General features: G+C 46.7%; 1 protein-coding gene across 1 annotated transcript in view; it reads right to left on the bottom strand.

Moving 5' to 3' along the window:
* Positions 1-17,650, bottom strand: part of ttn.2 (titin, tandem duplicate 2) — a gene marked incomplete at its 5' end in the record, with an annotated part of 209,766 nt that overhangs the window by 176,165 nt on the left and 15,951 nt on the right. Inside the window, 16 exon segments of the mRNA XM_079224802.1 lie at positions 3,260-3,310; positions 4,260-4,649; positions 6,285-6,485; positions 6,687-6,812; positions 7,210-7,494; positions 7,944-8,175; positions 9,554-9,722; positions 9,805-9,949; positions 10,792-11,052; positions 13,180-13,440; positions 14,122-14,382; positions 14,929-15,192; positions 15,683-15,943; positions 16,164-16,424; positions 16,512-16,775; positions 16,859-17,131. Coding sequence (XP_079080928.1) covers positions 3,260-3,310; positions 4,260-4,649; positions 6,285-6,485; positions 6,687-6,812; positions 7,210-7,494; positions 7,944-8,175; positions 9,554-9,722; positions 9,805-9,949; positions 10,792-11,052; positions 13,180-13,440; positions 14,122-14,382; positions 14,929-15,192; positions 15,683-15,943; positions 16,164-16,424; positions 16,512-16,775; positions 16,859-17,131 — 3,705 coding nt within the window.

The following is a 17,650-nucleotide window of genomic DNA, read 5'->3' as shown; positions in this document are numbered from 1 at the left end:
GCTCTGGCTTCTATGGATCTAAGAGAAAACTCTGCTTCCACTTTTGCTACTCGAGCTTTTATCCTGGGGCATTTTGGTGCCGCCTCGCCCTCTACTTTCCCTGATGCGGGTTCCATTGTGGCTGACTTTGTAAGTGAGGAGGCAGACACTTCCACTTCTTCTCCTCTGGCATTTACTTCTGGTGATTTTGTTGTTGACACATGTGCCCCTTCAGGATATACCAACTGTGGCTTCATTCTGGGTGATTGAGGGAAAGATGCTGGCACGGACTCCGTTTCAACAGTTGCCGTTTTCTCCACCACTTCCTGCTGGGGATAAATGTTCCCCGCGGTCTCCATGTACTGCATCTCTGTTGGCATGGGCAGATCAGTTTCAGGTTGAAACGTGTCCTCTTCTGACATCCTACTCCCTTGCTGCCACTTCCTGATGCGCAGGGCGAGGAGTTTTTCCTCACACTGCATCCGTTCAGCGTCCAGACTCTTCTCATACTGAGCCCTCAAAGACTCCCCTGCAGCCTCCTCTTCATACGGACCAGCTGCTTCTGTTGCTGCTTTGTCTTCTGCTGTTACTGCTTCACTGAGGAGCTTCTCCCTGATAGATGTGACTGGCTTAGGCCCGGCTGCCTCTGTAAGCAATACCTCCTCTTCAGAAGGCACTTCTCCAGCCGATTCTCTGCTTTCAGTGTACATTGTAGTTTTGGGGTATGCGAGTGTTTCAGAGTACGAGACTTCAGGGTGACGCAGCTCGACCTCAACCTTTGTCGCCTCCACCGTTTGGTCAGCAGCCACACTGTGACGTTCACTTACCAGATGCTTGAGTCGAGCATCTGCCCGAGATTCAACAAAACTCTCAACTTTTTGATCCTCCAGTGTCTCTGAATGTTTCCCCCCTGATTTCCTTTCTGTCTCTGGCAGACCAACCAACTCCCCTCTCATAATCTGAATGGCCCTGGATCTGGACTGAGGCTCAAACGAATGCCTCGTACGAGGCCGAGAGGGATCCCTGTGTGACATCTTACCTTGAAACTCTCCGTGACCCTCCCCCAAATCAAAGGGCCGATTGAACTGCTGGACGTCGGGCAGAGAGGCCGGCTTGACCCTGAGCCTCTCTACATAATCTGCATAGCTCGACTCGCTGGCGACCGATTCTGACTCAAACTCAGAGGACGACATGGTGGAAATAGAAAGCCTCTTCTTCTGTTTGACAGCCTTTTGGAGCGTGGTGAGTTTGATCCTCACCTCGCTGTGAAGGCTCTCGGTGTCACTGAACCTCTCGCTGTATCTGTCACTGCACCGGTCACTAAACTTGTCACTGAACCTGCCACCGGTGCGCCGGTCGCAGTAGATATCACTGAATCTGTCGTTAAAGCGCTCGGACCGGTCAAACATGGGGGGAGGGGACGGGGCGCGCTCAGACGCCGTCTCCAAGCATTTGGACTCTTTCTCTACCTCTTTCTCTTTCTCTTTCGCACGGGAACCGGACCTGAAGTACACGGTACGCACCAGAGAGCTCTTGGATCGAGACCGTCCCTGATGGACTTTGGACATCTTGTCAAATGGAGACCCTACACACCTGAGTTCCACCCTGAACTTTCTCTCGGTCCTCTGCTCTGCCATGGTGTCTCTGCTCTCATGGGCTTTAGCAGAGCGCCTCACAAAGCCCAGGTAGTTAGCAGACTGCTCTTCCCTCAGTGGAACCAGAAGTGATGCTGTGGACTCGGCAGAACCCTCAAGGTTAATCGCCATTACCTTATAACTGCCCGAGTCCTTCTCTTTGACACTATCGATAACCAGACAGGTGGTGTGCAGGTGCATCCTGCTGTCAGTAGAGATCCTACGTCTACGATCTTTGGGAATAGATTTATTATTATGAAACCAAAGGATAGTTGGTGGAGGACATGCAACCAGTTTACACTTCATCTCTACTGGTTCTCCTTCCAGGACTGATTGGAACTTAAGTTTCTTGGTGAAAGAAGGTTTGATGTTCTCCGTCCACGAGCTGATGGAGGAGGTTCTGCTGGAGCAGCGCTTGGCCGACACCAGGCCGTGGTCGAGGAGGTCCTCGGTGTCGGAGAAGGCTCCTCTCAGCGGCCGGGCGCCGGTGAGGTCCGTGCTGCTGGCCGGAGGTCCGTCTTTGCTTTCGTGGAAAAATAGCTCTGCAAATGGAAACAGAGAACAGTCAGCCTCCAGGGGTCAAGGAGAGAGGAGGATTTGAATGAATCATTAATGGAAATATTAAATGCATGCTGGGAGTCACAATGCCATAAGAAATAATTTCACTCACCATATTTGTTCGAATAAACGCAAGACTTGATTCTTTTTATTTGAAACCTGCAGGAAGTTTTGATCCTTCTTCTGTGGAAATTTCTTCAAAACATAAATTATTTTATTATCATTAAAAAAGCAAAATGTTTCCAAGATGGGCTGCTAGCATTCACTGGTTCTACTTTTGATAATTGCTTTATACTTTAATATTCCTTACCTGACTTGCAGACAGGAGAATAAACGCCCTTTCTAATCCTTAAACTGAAGTAAATGATGCACAAGTACCAAGGAGAGGCAGAGCTCTCCAAATCGTATGTTCCAAAATTTAAACAAATGAAGCTGTAAAATTGGGTGAGAAGGCGTTTATTCGAACTAATATAGTTTACTGGTGTTATTTAGTGCAAACCACAGGAGTCACATCCCACTATCTGCAAGCCAGGCTAAGAAATATATCGCAGGAGGAATCAGGTGTCAGTTCCAGATGCAGCGAACCTCCATATCTTTTAAAGGACATTTTAAATGTGGAAGCTTTAAAAGATACGTATCCTGCGCCTCTTCCGGGGGAAAAGATCAGAAGAACCTTCATGCCAAGAGGCAAAATCAACTTCTGGATGCAAACCGCAAAAACTGGAATAAACAAGTTCTCTCAGTTCTCGCTTGGGGGAAAACCGTGAAATGTGGAACCAGAGCAGGTGGAATAACACAGGAACCTTGTAGAGACACATTCAGAGGACATGCTGCTGCAGAGATCACTAAAGGGACAGTTCAACACTCTAAAAGCAGTCTGCTGGTGCAGGACAACTGGAATCCAAACAACCCAGAACACATGCGTTTCTTCACGTTCAACGTTTCTTCACATAAAAAGACTCAAAGACTCAAAGACTCAGATCAGAGTTTCCTGCCGACAGACTGCTTTCAGAGGGAAACGTGTCAAGCAGAACTCTAAACTGTCCCTTTCCCGTTGAGCCGTCTTTTGAAGCGCGACGCGACCTTACCTTTGACTTCTTGCTCGATCTTGGCTTCAATGTGCTCCCTCACGTGAGTCACTGAGGAAGAGGAGGAAGAGGAAGAGGAGAGTCAGACCATGAAGACAAACGGCTTTCTCTCAGTTTCTCTTCACTCAAATGTTTCTCCCTTCTGGGTTTCAGCTCCAGCACGTTTCATCCATTCACTGAAAAAACTTGAATGTTTCTTTCAACAAAACTCAAAAACATGAAACCATTAAAGTGAAGCTACACGGTTCTCCCACTTCGTTTGTTACTGGTTTGTGTTTTCATGAAGAAAACTGGAGCCAAATACAAAAAGGAAAATAGTTTTGAGTCCCAGAAGTTTAAGAAACTAGATTTTAAAGTGAGGAAAGAAACAAAGTGAAACAAACAGCATGTAACACGGGAAGCAGACACAAGAAGGGGTTGAGCTTCCTGCAGAAGGTTAAACGTGAGAGGAGAGGAGGCGAGGAGGTGAGGAAGTGAGGAGGTTAAATGTGAGAGGAGAGGAGGTGAGGAAGTGAGGAGGTTAAATGTGAGAGGAGAGGAGGTGAGGAAGTGAGGAGGTTAAATGTGAGAGGAGAGGAGGTGAGGAAGTGAGGAGGTTAAACGTGAGAGGAGAGGAGGTGAGGAAGTGAGGAGGTTAAACGTGAGAGGAGAGGAGGTGAGGAAGTGAGGAGGTTAAACGTGAGAGGAGAGGAGGCGAGGAGGTGAGGAAGTGAGGAGGTTAAACGTGAGAGGGGAGGAGGTGAGGAGGGTGAGGAAGGTGAGGAAGTGAGGAGGGTATGAGTGAGAGGTGAGGAAGGTGGAGAATCCCAGGCTGGTGCTCTGGAAGTTTGAGGAGGAACGTCCCGAAAGAGAACGACTGCGAGGAGGAGGAGGAACATGAGGAGGAACCGGAGGAAGAACACGAGGAGGAACACAAGGAGGAACCGGAGGAGAAGGGATTAATCTGTTTTTAGAGTGCGGGTTCAGGACTTCTGGCTGCAGCCGATGGATCCGGCGTTACCTTCTTCTTCTTCTCCTCCTTCTTCTTCTTCGTTGGTCACGGTGAGCGTGGCCGAGCAGGCCGCCTCCCCGGCGGCGTTGGCGGCCCGGCAGGTGTACTCGCCCGCGTGCTCGGCGAAGGCGTCCACGACAATGAGCACGGCGCTGCTGGTGGCCTCGTCGAAGTGGAACACCACGTTCCTGGTGGGCCGGACCGGCCTCCGCTCGTGGAACCAGCTGATCTCGGGCCTCGGCGTGCCGGAGACGCGGGCGTGAAAGCGCGCCACCGCGCCGCGCGCCACCGACCGGCTCGCCAGCGGCTGCGTGAAAAGAGGCTTCTGGCCGGCGGCCGGTCGCTCAATGCCGGCGCCGCTGGAGACGAAGCTCCGAGGCGCGGCGGCTCGCTCGGCTCCTGAAAGGAAGCAAGGCGTTCACTTCACGGCTCAGGGATTCATCACAGGAAGTGCTCGTTCAACACAGGAAATGCATCACAGGAAGTGCTCGTTCAACACAGGAAGTGCTCATTCATCACAGGAAGTGTATCACAGGAAGTGCTCGTTCATCACAGGAAGTGCTCGTTCAACACAGGAAGTGCTCGTTCAACACAGGAAATGTATCACAGGAAGTGCTCGTTCAACACAGGAAGTGCTCGTTCAACACAGGAAGTGCATCACAGGAAGTGCTCGTTCAACACAGGAAGTGCTCATTCATCACAGGAAGTGCTCGTTCAACACAGGAAGTGCTCGTATAACACAGGAAGTGTATCACAGGAAGTGCTCGTTCATCACAGGAAGTGTATCACAGGAAGTGCTCGTTCATCACAGGAAGTGTATCACAGGAAGTGCTCGTTCAACACAGGAAGTGTATCACAGGAAGTGCCTGTCATCACAGGAAGTGCTCGTTCATCACAGGAAGTGCTCATTCAACACAGGAAGTGTATCACAGGAAGTGCCCGTTCATCACAGGAAGTGTATCACAGGAAGTGCCTGTCATCACAGGAAGTGCTCGTTCATCACAGGAAATGCCTGTCATCACAGGAAGTGCTCGTTCATCACAGGAAGTGCTCGTTCAACACAGGAAGTGTATCACAGGAAGTGCCCGTTCATCACAGGAAGTGCTCGTTTCACATGTTTGGTGGACGGCCTTCTTGGCGCTCGCTCACGTGAGCAATTAGTTTTTAGACACTTTCTAGGCTGAATATCCTGGAAAATATTGGACTTGGCGGCTCAATATTTACTCACGTGGACATTTTTAACACTTCCTGTTTCAGGAGCGCCACGTTCTTTATAACACAGTTAGTGCTTGACTTGTTTCTCTACAGGGTTTGTTTAAGGGTAGTAAAGTAGTTTATGAATATGAGCTTATAGTTATAACCCCTCCTCTCCAGTAGAGGTTAGTTTTCTCTCGTCGTCCTCTGGAGATGTTAAAGTCTCTCGACAATAAATTCTGTTCTGTTCTGTTTCTGTTGCGTCTTCAATCACTGATTCAAAGAAACAAACTTCTGATTTGTGTCGTTTCTTCTGAATACGTTGATTATTAAATCAGAGTTATTCTTCATTTGTCGACATAAACAAACATAAAAACATAGAAACATAAACAATTTTTGGTGCAAACTGATCATCACATTCCAGTGAAGAAGAAGAAGAAGAAGAAGAAGAAGAAGAAGAAGAAGAAGAAGAAGAAGAAGAAGAAGAAGTAGTTGTGGTTGTCGTCATGAAGTTTAAACCAAAAGAGAGAGAATGATCGACAACATTCATCAAATCATTTGTGAGCTGAATAGAAACTTTATTTATTATAATTTAAATCTGAAAAGTCGTGGAATATGAAATAAGAAGATTTCTCAGGCTGCTGAAGTACGGATCTTTGATGATTATATAATGATCTATATGTTCCTTTCCCTTTGTTTAGTCCTGGATCTATACATATTATTAAGAGTCGTGTTGGTCCGTTCCCTCTGAAGAAAACATTCTAACGTTGGTATTTATACTATTGATCTCTCACTGTTGGCAGGCGGATCACTGATCGTGGATCACTGATATTCGGGTACCGTGTGACTCACCGTCCAGGCTGAGCGCGGCGCTGCAGGACGCCTCCCCGGCGGCGTTGGCGGCCACGCAGCGGTACTCGCCCTCGTCCTCGGGGTAAACGTGGGACACCTCCAGCTGGCAGCCGTCGTCAAACTGAGACATCCGGAAGAAGTCCGACTGCTTGATCTCCTTCTGCTCGTGGAACCAGCGGATCTTCACATCTGGACAGAGGACGAAAGGTTTGAGTTCTGCACCGACGAAGACAGACCGAGAGGACCGACCCGCAGCCTTGAGTGGGTCATTGTGTGCTTGTCTTGGTGAGGCTCCACTCAAACGTTTAAAGAAGAAAACGAGAGACTTGAACCCATGAATAAAACACAAGGTTCTATCGATAACTACCGGAGACAAACCGGTTCTCTCACCGTCTCCTCGGACTCGGCACTGGAACCGAGCCGGTTCTCCCTCGCGGGCGGAGGTGCTGCTGATGGGCGTCATGACGACGGGAGGAGCGACGGTAGCGGCCGAGTCCGGAGAAACCACCTCGGAGACTACAACACACACACACACACACACACACACACACACACACACACACACACACACACACACACACACACACACACACACACACACACTTCAATGGATTGAATCGTATTTGCTAAATAGATCACAGTGTGTCTAAATACAGAACTATCTATCTGCTGCCCTCCATTTGTCCACAGGCGTCCCACAAGGATCTGTCCTGGGCCCATTGTTATTTTCTTTATATATCAATGATCTAACTACTAGAGAACTACAAAGGGACTATAACATCTGCCTCTCTGGACTATGAGTGGAAAATAGCCTCTTGGCTAACTCTGGCACTTTAAACATAAACGTTTTTATTAATGTGCACTGTCCCTTTATTAAATAAACCATTATCACCAAGTGGACAGCGCCCCCTACCTTCCACGTGCAGCGTGGCGGTGCTCGTGGCGGCGCCGTAGTCATTCTTGGCCTCGGCGTTGTAGACGGCGGCGTCCTCGGGGAAGACCTCGATCAGCAGTAGCGAGTGCTCGTCTCCGTCGCGGAGGAACTTGCACTTGAAGCCCGGCGACAGAACCATGGAGTCTTTGTACCAGCAGACCTGAGGAGCAGGAACACCGCTCACACGCACGGAGAACCGAGCCGGTTTACCGGACTCCACCGCCTGAGGATCCATGTGACGCAGGATCTGAGGAGGCTCCGGGACTGAGGGGGGACGCAGAGAACCGTTAGACCCAACATCCAGGAGAACATGTGACCAGTAGAACATGTAACCAGTAGAACATGTGACCAGTAGAACATGTGGTCAGTAGAACATGTGACCAGTAGAATATGTGACCAGTAGAACATGTGACCAGTAGAACATGTGACCAGTAGAACATGTGGTCAGTAGAATATGTGACCAGTAGAACATGTGACCAGTAGAACATGTGACCAGTAGAACATGTGGTCAGTAGAATATGTGTTCAGTAGAACATGTGACCAGTAGAACATGTGACCAGTAGAACATGTGACCAGTAGAACATGTGACCAGTAGAATATGTGACCAGTAGAACATGTGGTCAGTAGAATATGTTTGCATCATTATGAAATAAGGTAATAACATGTTGTGACATCACACTAGAGCTCATGAACACACTGGGCTCTGAACTTACTGTTGACGAGGAGGTTCATGGTGCTGCGGTTCTTGCCGGCGATGAAGGTGTACTCTCCGGCGTCGCTCCTGTAGGTCTCGGAGATGGTGAGGCGGTGCAGCTTCCGGATGGTGACGGAGCTGAACCGCTCCTCCATTGAGAACTGGATCTCCACCCCGTTCCTCAGCCAGCGGCCCTCCACGTCGTCCTCGTTCACCTCGAACTCGAAGGTCGCTCGGTGTTTCTCCAGAACCTGAAGAAGGAGAACCCGCCGTTACTCGTCGTCCGCCAGAGTTCAACTCTTGAATCCAATCCCCCCCATAGGGGGGCAGACTGAGTGATTGTTATATAAAACTGTAAATCATAGCTTGCTTTATGAAAAGAAAAGCCCAAAACTGCTGTATTTGGATGTATTGAACACCATAAGTAATATACAAGTCAAATATATGGTTTGGTACATGAGAAAATTAAAATGTCACAGATGTGCAAATATTGGAGACCTCTCCTGAATGTTCTCTGTTCTAAACCCTCTCTAACTTGGTTCTGCTTCACTTTATCAAAGTCAACCTTTGCAGAGAGAATGTTCACAGATTGAGTTATGATTTGGGTTAGAGAATGTTCACATATTGTGCTATGATGTGGGTTAGAGAATGTTCACATATTGTGCTATGATGTGGGTTAGAGAATGTTCACATATTGAGCTATGATGTGGGTTAGAGAATGTTCACATATTGAGTTATGATTTGGGTTAGAGAATGTTCACATATTGTGTTATGATTTGGGTTAGAGAATGTTCACATATTGAGTTATGATTTGGGTTAGAGAATGTTCACATATTGAGTTATGATTTGGGTTAGAGAATGTTCACATATTGAGTTATGATTTGGGTTAGAGAATGTTCACATATTGAGTTATGATTTGGGTTAGAGAATGTTCACATATTGAGTTATGATTTGGGTTAGAGAATGTTCACATATTGTTCTATGATTTGGGTTAGAGAATGTTCACATATTGTGTTATGATTTGGGTTAGAGAATGTTCACATATTGTGTTATGATTTGGGTTAGAGAATGTTCACATATTGAGTTATGATTTGGGTTAGAGAATGTTCACATATTGTGTTATGATTTGGGTTAGAGAATGTTCACATATTGTGTTATGATTTGGGTTAGAGAATGTTCACATATTGAGTTATGATTTGGGTTAGAGAATGTTCACATATTGTGCTATGATTTGGGTTAGAGAATGTTCACATATTGTGCTATGATTTGGGTTAGAGAATGTTCACATATTGAGTTATGATGTGGGTTAGAGTTGGACCTTACAGCTGCATCATTTCAAAGAAATAATCATCCTGAAAGTGATTTTTTTATAGGCGGACCTGAAACCTTTTCATTTTTTTTCTGTGTGTCATCTTCATTTACTCTTAACCAGTAACATATAGACTGATATTTACACTTCTGAACAACATCTCACATGTGTACCTTTTATTACAACACCAACATTATTCAAACAGCCCGAGTGGTTGCAGAGATGCACCCTTTTTAGTTTGGGTATGACATTTCGCGGGAAGGGCCTACAAAGAGGTGGTTTTTAGAAAGTTAACTCATTCTGGCGTTCCCGTCCCTCACCGTGATTTCCCGCTCGGCGGGTTCGGCGATGCGGACGTCGCGGCCCTCCACGGTCAGCTGGGCCTTGGAAACGCTGGACCCGGCCACCACCGAGTACTCGCCGGCGTCGGACATGCGGACCGTCTGGATCATCAGGCGGTGGACGTACTTCTCTGCCGTCACCGTGTACCTGAACACAACACAGACCACGGCTCACAGTTCTGCCGACGAAGAAGAGGAGGACGACGAAGGGTCAATGACCTCTGACTGACCTCTCCTCGGACATGTCCAGCTCCTGGCCGTCCTTCATCCACATCACCTGAGTGTTGGGCTCAGAGATCTCACACTCAAAGATGGCCTTCTTCTTCTCTGTGATCTTTATGTCTTTGATCTTCTTGGTGAACTCAACCACACGAGCTGAAAACAACAGAAACAGTTGATTTATTGGTTTATTTAGTTGATATCTTCGGCTCCCTCTGAACCCCAAAACCTCACCGGGAGGATCGAAGAGCATGTTTTCTTTAATCAATCGCCAAAAGTACACGTTTATCAGCCAGAAGCTGTGAAACCGTTGTTAATATCTAGTTTCATCTTTCCGACGGTCCATGAACACAAACGCTTCCGTCATAAAGGCAAATTGTGATATTTTTTCAGATTTCTTTTTAAATCTCTCTAAACTAATAAACCGTTTACTTTAAAAAGGTTCCTCAGTGAAACTAAGACAGTCATGTGACAACAAATCAGAGAACTTCAGGAAGGGAACACCGAGAGAAGAGGCTGGAAACATATTAATAGTTTAACATATAAAACCCGTATTTGACTAAAAGAATAAACATTTATATAGATGCCTGTATGTATGCCTGCTTATATTTTGAGTCTTTAATTTAAAAGCATATTCATTATTTCAAACTCAGCATAAATGAACGTCATGAACACATGAATATAACACATTTACATGACTTTTACTAAACTTTTGGCCTGGAAAAAAACATTTTAAATTCCATGACTCTTCCAGGTTGTCCATGACCGTAGGAACCCTGAATAAAACCTGTAGAGTAATAAAGTAATAATAACTGAAGCCCTCAACCCGTAGAGTAATAAAGTAATAATAACTGAAGCCCTAAACCTGTAGAGTAATAAAGTAATAATAACTGAAGCCCTCAACCCGTAGAGTAATAAAGTAATAATAACTGAAGCCCTAAACCTGTAGAGTAATAAAGTAATAATAACTGAAGCCCTAAACCCGGACGTCTCCTTACCTTCCACGAATAGGTTGGCGGCGGAGGCGGCGGCCCCGGCTACGAACTGGTACTCCCCCCCGTCCCCGAAGTGGACGTTGCGGATGCTGAGCGTGTGCGTGAGCTGCCGGCTGCGGACCTGGCACCTCTCGGACGACTTCACCTCCACGCCGTTCTTCAGCCACTTGTAGGTCACGCCCTCGTAGTTCACGGTGACCTCGAAGGTGATGGTGTCTCTCTCCTGAGCGTTCAGGTCCTTCAGCATGGAGGTGATGAGGACGGCTGCAGAGGAAACCACGGTTACCACGAGTCTGAAGACTAGCGGTCATATGAATCCTGATCCTGATCATGACCGTGATCCTGATCATGACCGTGATCCTGATCATGCACTGGGTCAGGAATGTGATCATGATCCTGAACATGAACGTGATCCTGAATGTTATCTAGAATCATGATCCTGATCTAGAATCATGAACGTGATCTAGAATCATGATCTAGAATCGTGAACGTGATCTAAAATCATGATCTAGAATTGTGAACGTGATCTAGAATCATGATCCTGATCTAGAATCATGAACGTGATCTAGAATCATGATCCTGATCTAGAATCATGAACGTGATCTAGAATCATGAACGTGATCTAGAATCCTGAACGTGATCTAGAATCATGATCCTGATCTAGAATCCTGAACGTGATCTAGAATCATGAACGTGATCTAGAATCCTGCTCTAGAATCATGAACGTGATCTAGAATCCTGAACGTGATCTAGAATCCTGAACGTGATCTAGAATCCTGCTCTAGAATCATGAACATGATCTAGAATCCTGAACGTGATCTAGAATCCTGAACGTGATCTAGAATCCTGCTCTAGAATCATGAACGTGATCTAGAATCCTGAACGCTATCTAGAATCATGATCCTGATCCTGATCTAGAATCATGATCTAGAACAGGGATTCCCAAAGTGTGGCGCGAGCTGCCTCTAGGGGGTGCGCGAGAGGAAAAATGTAATGGTGGTCTAATGGTGTAATAATTCATATTAAACATAATTTAAAAAAAAATTAAGTATGATTTTTTAATTATAAAATGTCCCTTTGTAAGATTTAAATTTAAAATGAAAAACGTACAATTTAATATAGATGCACTTCCGGTCCGGCCGCCAGACTGTCTTTTACTACACACTAGCTAGCCTAGCTTGTGCACCTAGCGTCATTTCATTCATTCAGCAACATCATGAAAATATGTTAAACTGGCTGAAATCGGGGAATCTGTCAGGTGGGACATCTGAAGCTATCAGTAATAAAAGAGGAGAGGGACAGAGAGAGAGGGAGGAACCGGAGGGAGAGAAACAGAGAGGTGCGTTGGGGAGAGACCGGGAGAAGAAACCGACCGGGAGTCTGAGAAAGAGGAGACGGAGGAGACCGAGAAGGAGGAAGAGATATCAGACAAACCGGGAGCACAGAGACCATCGAAGAGTCAAGGTGAAAAAAGAGGAAACGAGAGTGAGCATCAGACTGGGAAAAAAAAGAGGAAACATGATGACAATTGTCTGGGTCTGAGCTTCACTTGGATTGGAATGCAGATTGTTGTGCAGTGAGGTTCTGGCTAACAGCTGTCTGAAGACTCTTATTTGCGCCGCCACCTGAACACCAGCATGCCAGTGCAAGTCAGAAGCCCCTTACATGTTTAGATCCAAATTGGAAGAGTTACAAAACATCCAAAAACAATTGCAGTCTCATTCACCTGAGTCTCTCACTTTCTCCCTCTCTATCTCTCTTGCTGCGCTGCATGTGAACATCCTCATATGGACTCCTCCTTTTTTATTTATATCTGTTTCTGAGCCTATGTGCCACTCTTTGTTCTTTACGTGGTTACTGTGTTTAAGTAAATAAATGTGAAATGCAATCTGCCTCTGAGCCTGTGTGTGTGTCCTCGCCATCCTTACTGCTCTTTAAAAGTGACGCCTTGTGTAACTGACATGTATACAGCGGACTAAATCTAGTAACAAACGCCACGCGCGAGCAAACAGTTCTCTCATTGGTCCGATTTTATGCGGCTATAAATAGACTCTGTTGCGTTTTTTTTAAGGTGTGGGGGATTGGGGGGCGTGAACCCGGTCGGGATGTAGAAGGGGGTGCGTGGCCTAAAAAGTTTGGGAACCGCTGATCTAGAATCATGAACGTGAAAGTGATCTAGAATCATGATCGTGATCTAGAATCATGAACTTGATCCTGAGTGTGATCTAGAATCATGATCATGATCCTGAACGTTATCTAGAATCATGATCCTGATCTAGAATCATGAACGTGAAAGTGATCTAGAATCATGATCCTGATCTAGAATCATGATTGTGATCCTGAACGTGATCATGATCCTGAACGTGATCGTGATCCTGATGGTGAGCTTACGGCTGACGGTGAGCGTGGCCGACACGCGGTCGTTCCCGCAGACGAAGGTGTATTCTGCAGAGTCGTTCCTGCTGGTGTTGGTGATCTTCAGCTGGTGCAGTTTTCCCTGAACCACGATCCTGAACTTCTCGCTCATCTCGATCTCCACGCCGTCTCTCAGCCAGGTGGACGGCACGTTGAAGTGAGAAACCTCACACTCAAACGTGGCCACCTGGGTCTCTGGCACCTGGACGCTCTTCAGGGGTTTGGTGACTCGCAGGGCTGAAGAGACGGCGTTAAATATGAAAACTTATTATTATGATTGTGATCACTTTTCACAAGAATGTAAATACGAACTTAAACGTTTGTAACTAACTTAATTACATAAATAAATACAAATTACAAATGAAAAAAATTAAAATGTAACATTCATAAAAAAATACAAAACTTTAACAAAAATGTACAACATAAACAATACAATTTAGAAACTAATTAAAATAATGTTAAATAAATGAAAAAAAAACATTTAGAAAGATGTATCAAGGGTCATATTATTGTCAGCGTTATGAAATGATATATTGTTATGATATATTGATGATACATTGATGTGATATATTGATATGATACATTGATATGATATGTTGATATATTGATGTGATATATTGATATATTGATGTGATATATCGATATGATACATTAATATGGTATATTGATATATTGATGTGATATATTGATATATTGATGTGATATATTGATGTGATGTATCGATATGATACATTAATATGGTATATTGATATATTGATGTGATATATTGATGTGATATATCGATATGATATATTAATATGATACATTAATATGGTATATTGATATATTGATGTGATATATTGATATATTGATGTGATATATCGATATGATACATTAATATGATACATTGATATGGTATGGTGTTAATCATGAGCGTACCCTCCACGGTGAGCGCGGCGCTGCACTGCAGGTGTCCCACCACGGCGCTGTACTCTCCCGCGCTGCCGCTGCTCACGTTCTGCAGGACCAGCTTGTGAGCTTTACGCTCGGACAGAATCTTGCACTTGTCGCTGGACTTGAGCTCCGCCCCCTTAAACATCCACCTGACGGGGATGTGGTCATGTGACAGGCTCATCTCGAAGGAGGCGGTGCCGTCCAGCAGAGACGTCACGTCCTTGATCTTCTTGATGATCTTGATTGCTGTGAAACAGAAGAACAGTGGCGGTCAGATCCTCGTGGGTCTGGTGGATGAGTCCGTTGTGATGCTGGATCAGAACACATTAGAGCAGTGGTTTTCAAACTGTGGGGCGCGACCCTCTAGTGGGGCACGGAGGTATTACATGTGGGGCGCGAGGGGGAGATTTCTTTTTTTTTAATACCTTTTTTAAATTATTATTATTTATTTTATAATCCTTTATTAATCCCAGAGGGGGGAAATTATTCTCTGCATTTGACCCATCCTCACACATATCTGCACTCATTTTGTTTTGTTTGGCACGAGTTGAACGTTATTGTTATGATCTTATGTTCAGTGGAAAACAGGTGAATTGCAGCCACAATAGGAATTTTTTTTGCCAAATATTAGTTATTTTTTGCACAGATAGAACTTTATTTCAATTGTTCTAACAAAGTGATTTCAATTATTTTCTTTATGAACATTTTTCTTCCTTCAAAGTGGGGCGTGACAGAAAAGGTTTGAGAACCACTGCATTAGTGAGACATAAGCGAGACGTTGGTGAGACTCACTCTCCACATTGAGCCGGGCGTTGGCCAGCAGCTTCCCCAGCTTGAAGGAGTAGACGGACTCGTCCTGCGTGGTGCAGTCCTGGACCTTCAGCGTCTGCACCGCGCCGTCGGAGGTGATCTGGTACTTGGCGCCGGTCTGCAGCTCCACGCCGTTCTTGATCCACTGGGCTCCCTTCACGTCCAGGTGCGTGAGCTCCAGCGTGAAGACGGCCTCCTGGGTCTCCGTCACCGTCTGGTTCCTCAGAGTCTTCTTGATCTTCACCGCTGGAGACGGAACACACGACTCTTCACATGTGTTTGTTCTGTAGGACGTACTGTCCATCCACCTGTCTACCTGCCTGTCTATCTACCTGTCCGTCTACCTGTCCAACCACCTGTCTGTCTGTCTGCCTGTCTGTCTGTCTGTCTGCCTGTCTGCCTGTCTGTCAGTCTGCCTGTCTGTCTGCCTGTCTGTCTGCCTGTCTGCCTGTCTGCCTGTCTGTCAGTCTGCCTGTCTGTCTGTCTGTCTGTCTGTCTGTCAGTCTGCCTGTCTGTCTGTCTGCCTGTCAGTCTGTCTGTCAGTCTGCCTGTCTGTCTGCCTGTCTGTCTGTCTGTCTGTCTGCCTGTCTGTCTGCCTGTCTGCCTGTCTGTCAGGAGTTAGGAAGGGAACTCTTGCTAGTTATCAACATTACCAGCCCTCTCTTTCAGCTCTTTAGTCGCCCTCCATTGTGAAACAGCACCCGACTGATGAAGGCGATGTAGAACCCGTACGTACCCTCCACCTTGAGGTTGGCGGTGGTCTTGGAGGTGGCCACCTGGTAGGTGTACTCCCCGACGTCCTGCGGTCTGGTGATGACGATGACGAGGCGCCTGACGGCCCCGCTCACCTCGCTCACCACGTTCTCGTTGAAGCCCACGTGCTGGCCGTCCTTCAGCCACTTGCCCTCGGCGTCGGCGTTGGCGACCTCACACTCCAGCTCGGCCGTCTGAGACTCCGCCACCGTCACGTCCTGCAGGGGCCGAGTGATGGCTCCACCTGGTGGCGGCACAAAGAACCAGATCTGAACATCGGTCTATAAAAGCAGCCGAGTTTAAACGATCTGGATGAATTAGAATGACGATGAATTGTTCGGGGGACCGTTCAAGAGGTTCAGTGTCACTTCCTGGATCAGGATCTGACCATGAAGGACTCAAAACCTTGTCTTGTTCAGACTGGTGCTCGTTGAGAACGGATGATTGTGTAATGGCAGTCGTACCAGAGACAGTGAGCTTGGCGCCGGACGTCTGCTCCCCGGCGTGGAACGTGTACTGGCCGTCCTCGTCCTTCATGGCGTCCGTGACCGTCAGGGAGTGAGCCTTGCCCTTGGACTCCATCTTGTATTTGGCTCCATGTTTGAGCTGCTGGCCCCTGAAAGTCCAGTAAGGGTCGATACCCGGGTGGGACACTTCAACGTTGAAGGTGACGTTCTGGGACTCTGAGCACACTTTGTCCTCCATGTGCTTCACAATGTGCACCTCTGTAAAAAACAACAACTTGGTGAGAACACGGGACTCTGAACTGGGACCTGAAAACGGGATCAGAGGAACAATGAAGCCCGTCTTACTTTCCACAGTCAGGCTGCAGCTGGTCTCGACCTTGCCGACCACCAGTTTGTAGCGTCCCTCGTCTGAAGCGAAGGTCCGGCTGAGGACCATACGCTGCTTGGCTCCCTTTGCCACCATCTGGATTCTGCTGCTGGGCACCAGTAGTTTGTCGTTGTGGAACCATTTGACCGAGCTGATGTCTGCAGCAGAGATCTTGGCCTCCAGGACCGCCTTGGTGCCCTCAACGGAGGACACGTCCTTCAGCGGCACCACGATTTCAATGGCTGTAAGGAAAGACAAGAAACGATGGGTTCAACGCTTCCGAGCGATTATTAAAGCCGAGTGTCGCTCAGATCCTGACTCTCACTTTGAACGCTGAGTTTGCCCGAGGTGGAGATGTCTTGGGCGGGAACCACGAAGGAGTAGGAAGCGGCATCGTCTCTGGTGACGTTCTCCACCAGCAGCTTGTGGATCTGTTTGTCGATGACGATGTGGACGCGGTCCGAGGCCGAGACGGCCTGGCCGCTCTTCATCCAGGTTCCCTCAACGTTCTCCTGGGAGAACCGGACCTCCAGCTGAGCGATGTCGCCCTCGCAGACCGTGAGGTCGGTCAGGGGTTGCATCAGGGTCACCGGGCGCACTGAGGGTGGAGAAACAACATCACAGTTCAGACACATGTTGACCAATGGATTTCCACGACTTTTCCATGACTTTAAACCAAATTTCCATGACTTTTCCAAAACTTTTGGGATTTTATTCTTTTCCAGGCCTGTAAATAACCATTTTCCAGGTTTTCCATAACCATAAGAACCCTAACATGAAGAACCCAGACGACTGAATCACACCACCAAACCATGTGTGTCCCTCCACACCTCCGTTCATCTGATTGATGTCACACTGATCCAGTGACATGACAAATGTGATGCAATTTGGCCAAATGGTGGCGCTATAAAAACAACGTTTGGCCAATTCATGTTTTTTCTTCCATTTTGAATCTCATCCAAACTAGTTTTTCACTTCACTTAAAAATGTTCAGCATCTCTGCACATCTCTGCACATCTCTATCTCTGAACATCTCTGAACATCTCTATCTCTGAACATCTCTGAACATCTCTATCTCTGAACATCTCTGAACATCTCTATCTCTGAACATCTCTAT

Source organism: Taurulus bubalis (assembly GCF_910589615.1).
Source record: "Taurulus bubalis genome assembly, chromosome: 1".
NCBI lineage: Eukaryota > Metazoa > Chordata > Actinopteri > Perciformes > Cottidae > Taurulus > Taurulus bubalis.
Note: the sequence above shows the minus strand (reverse complement) of the source record. Positions and strands in the feature narration are given on the sequence as shown.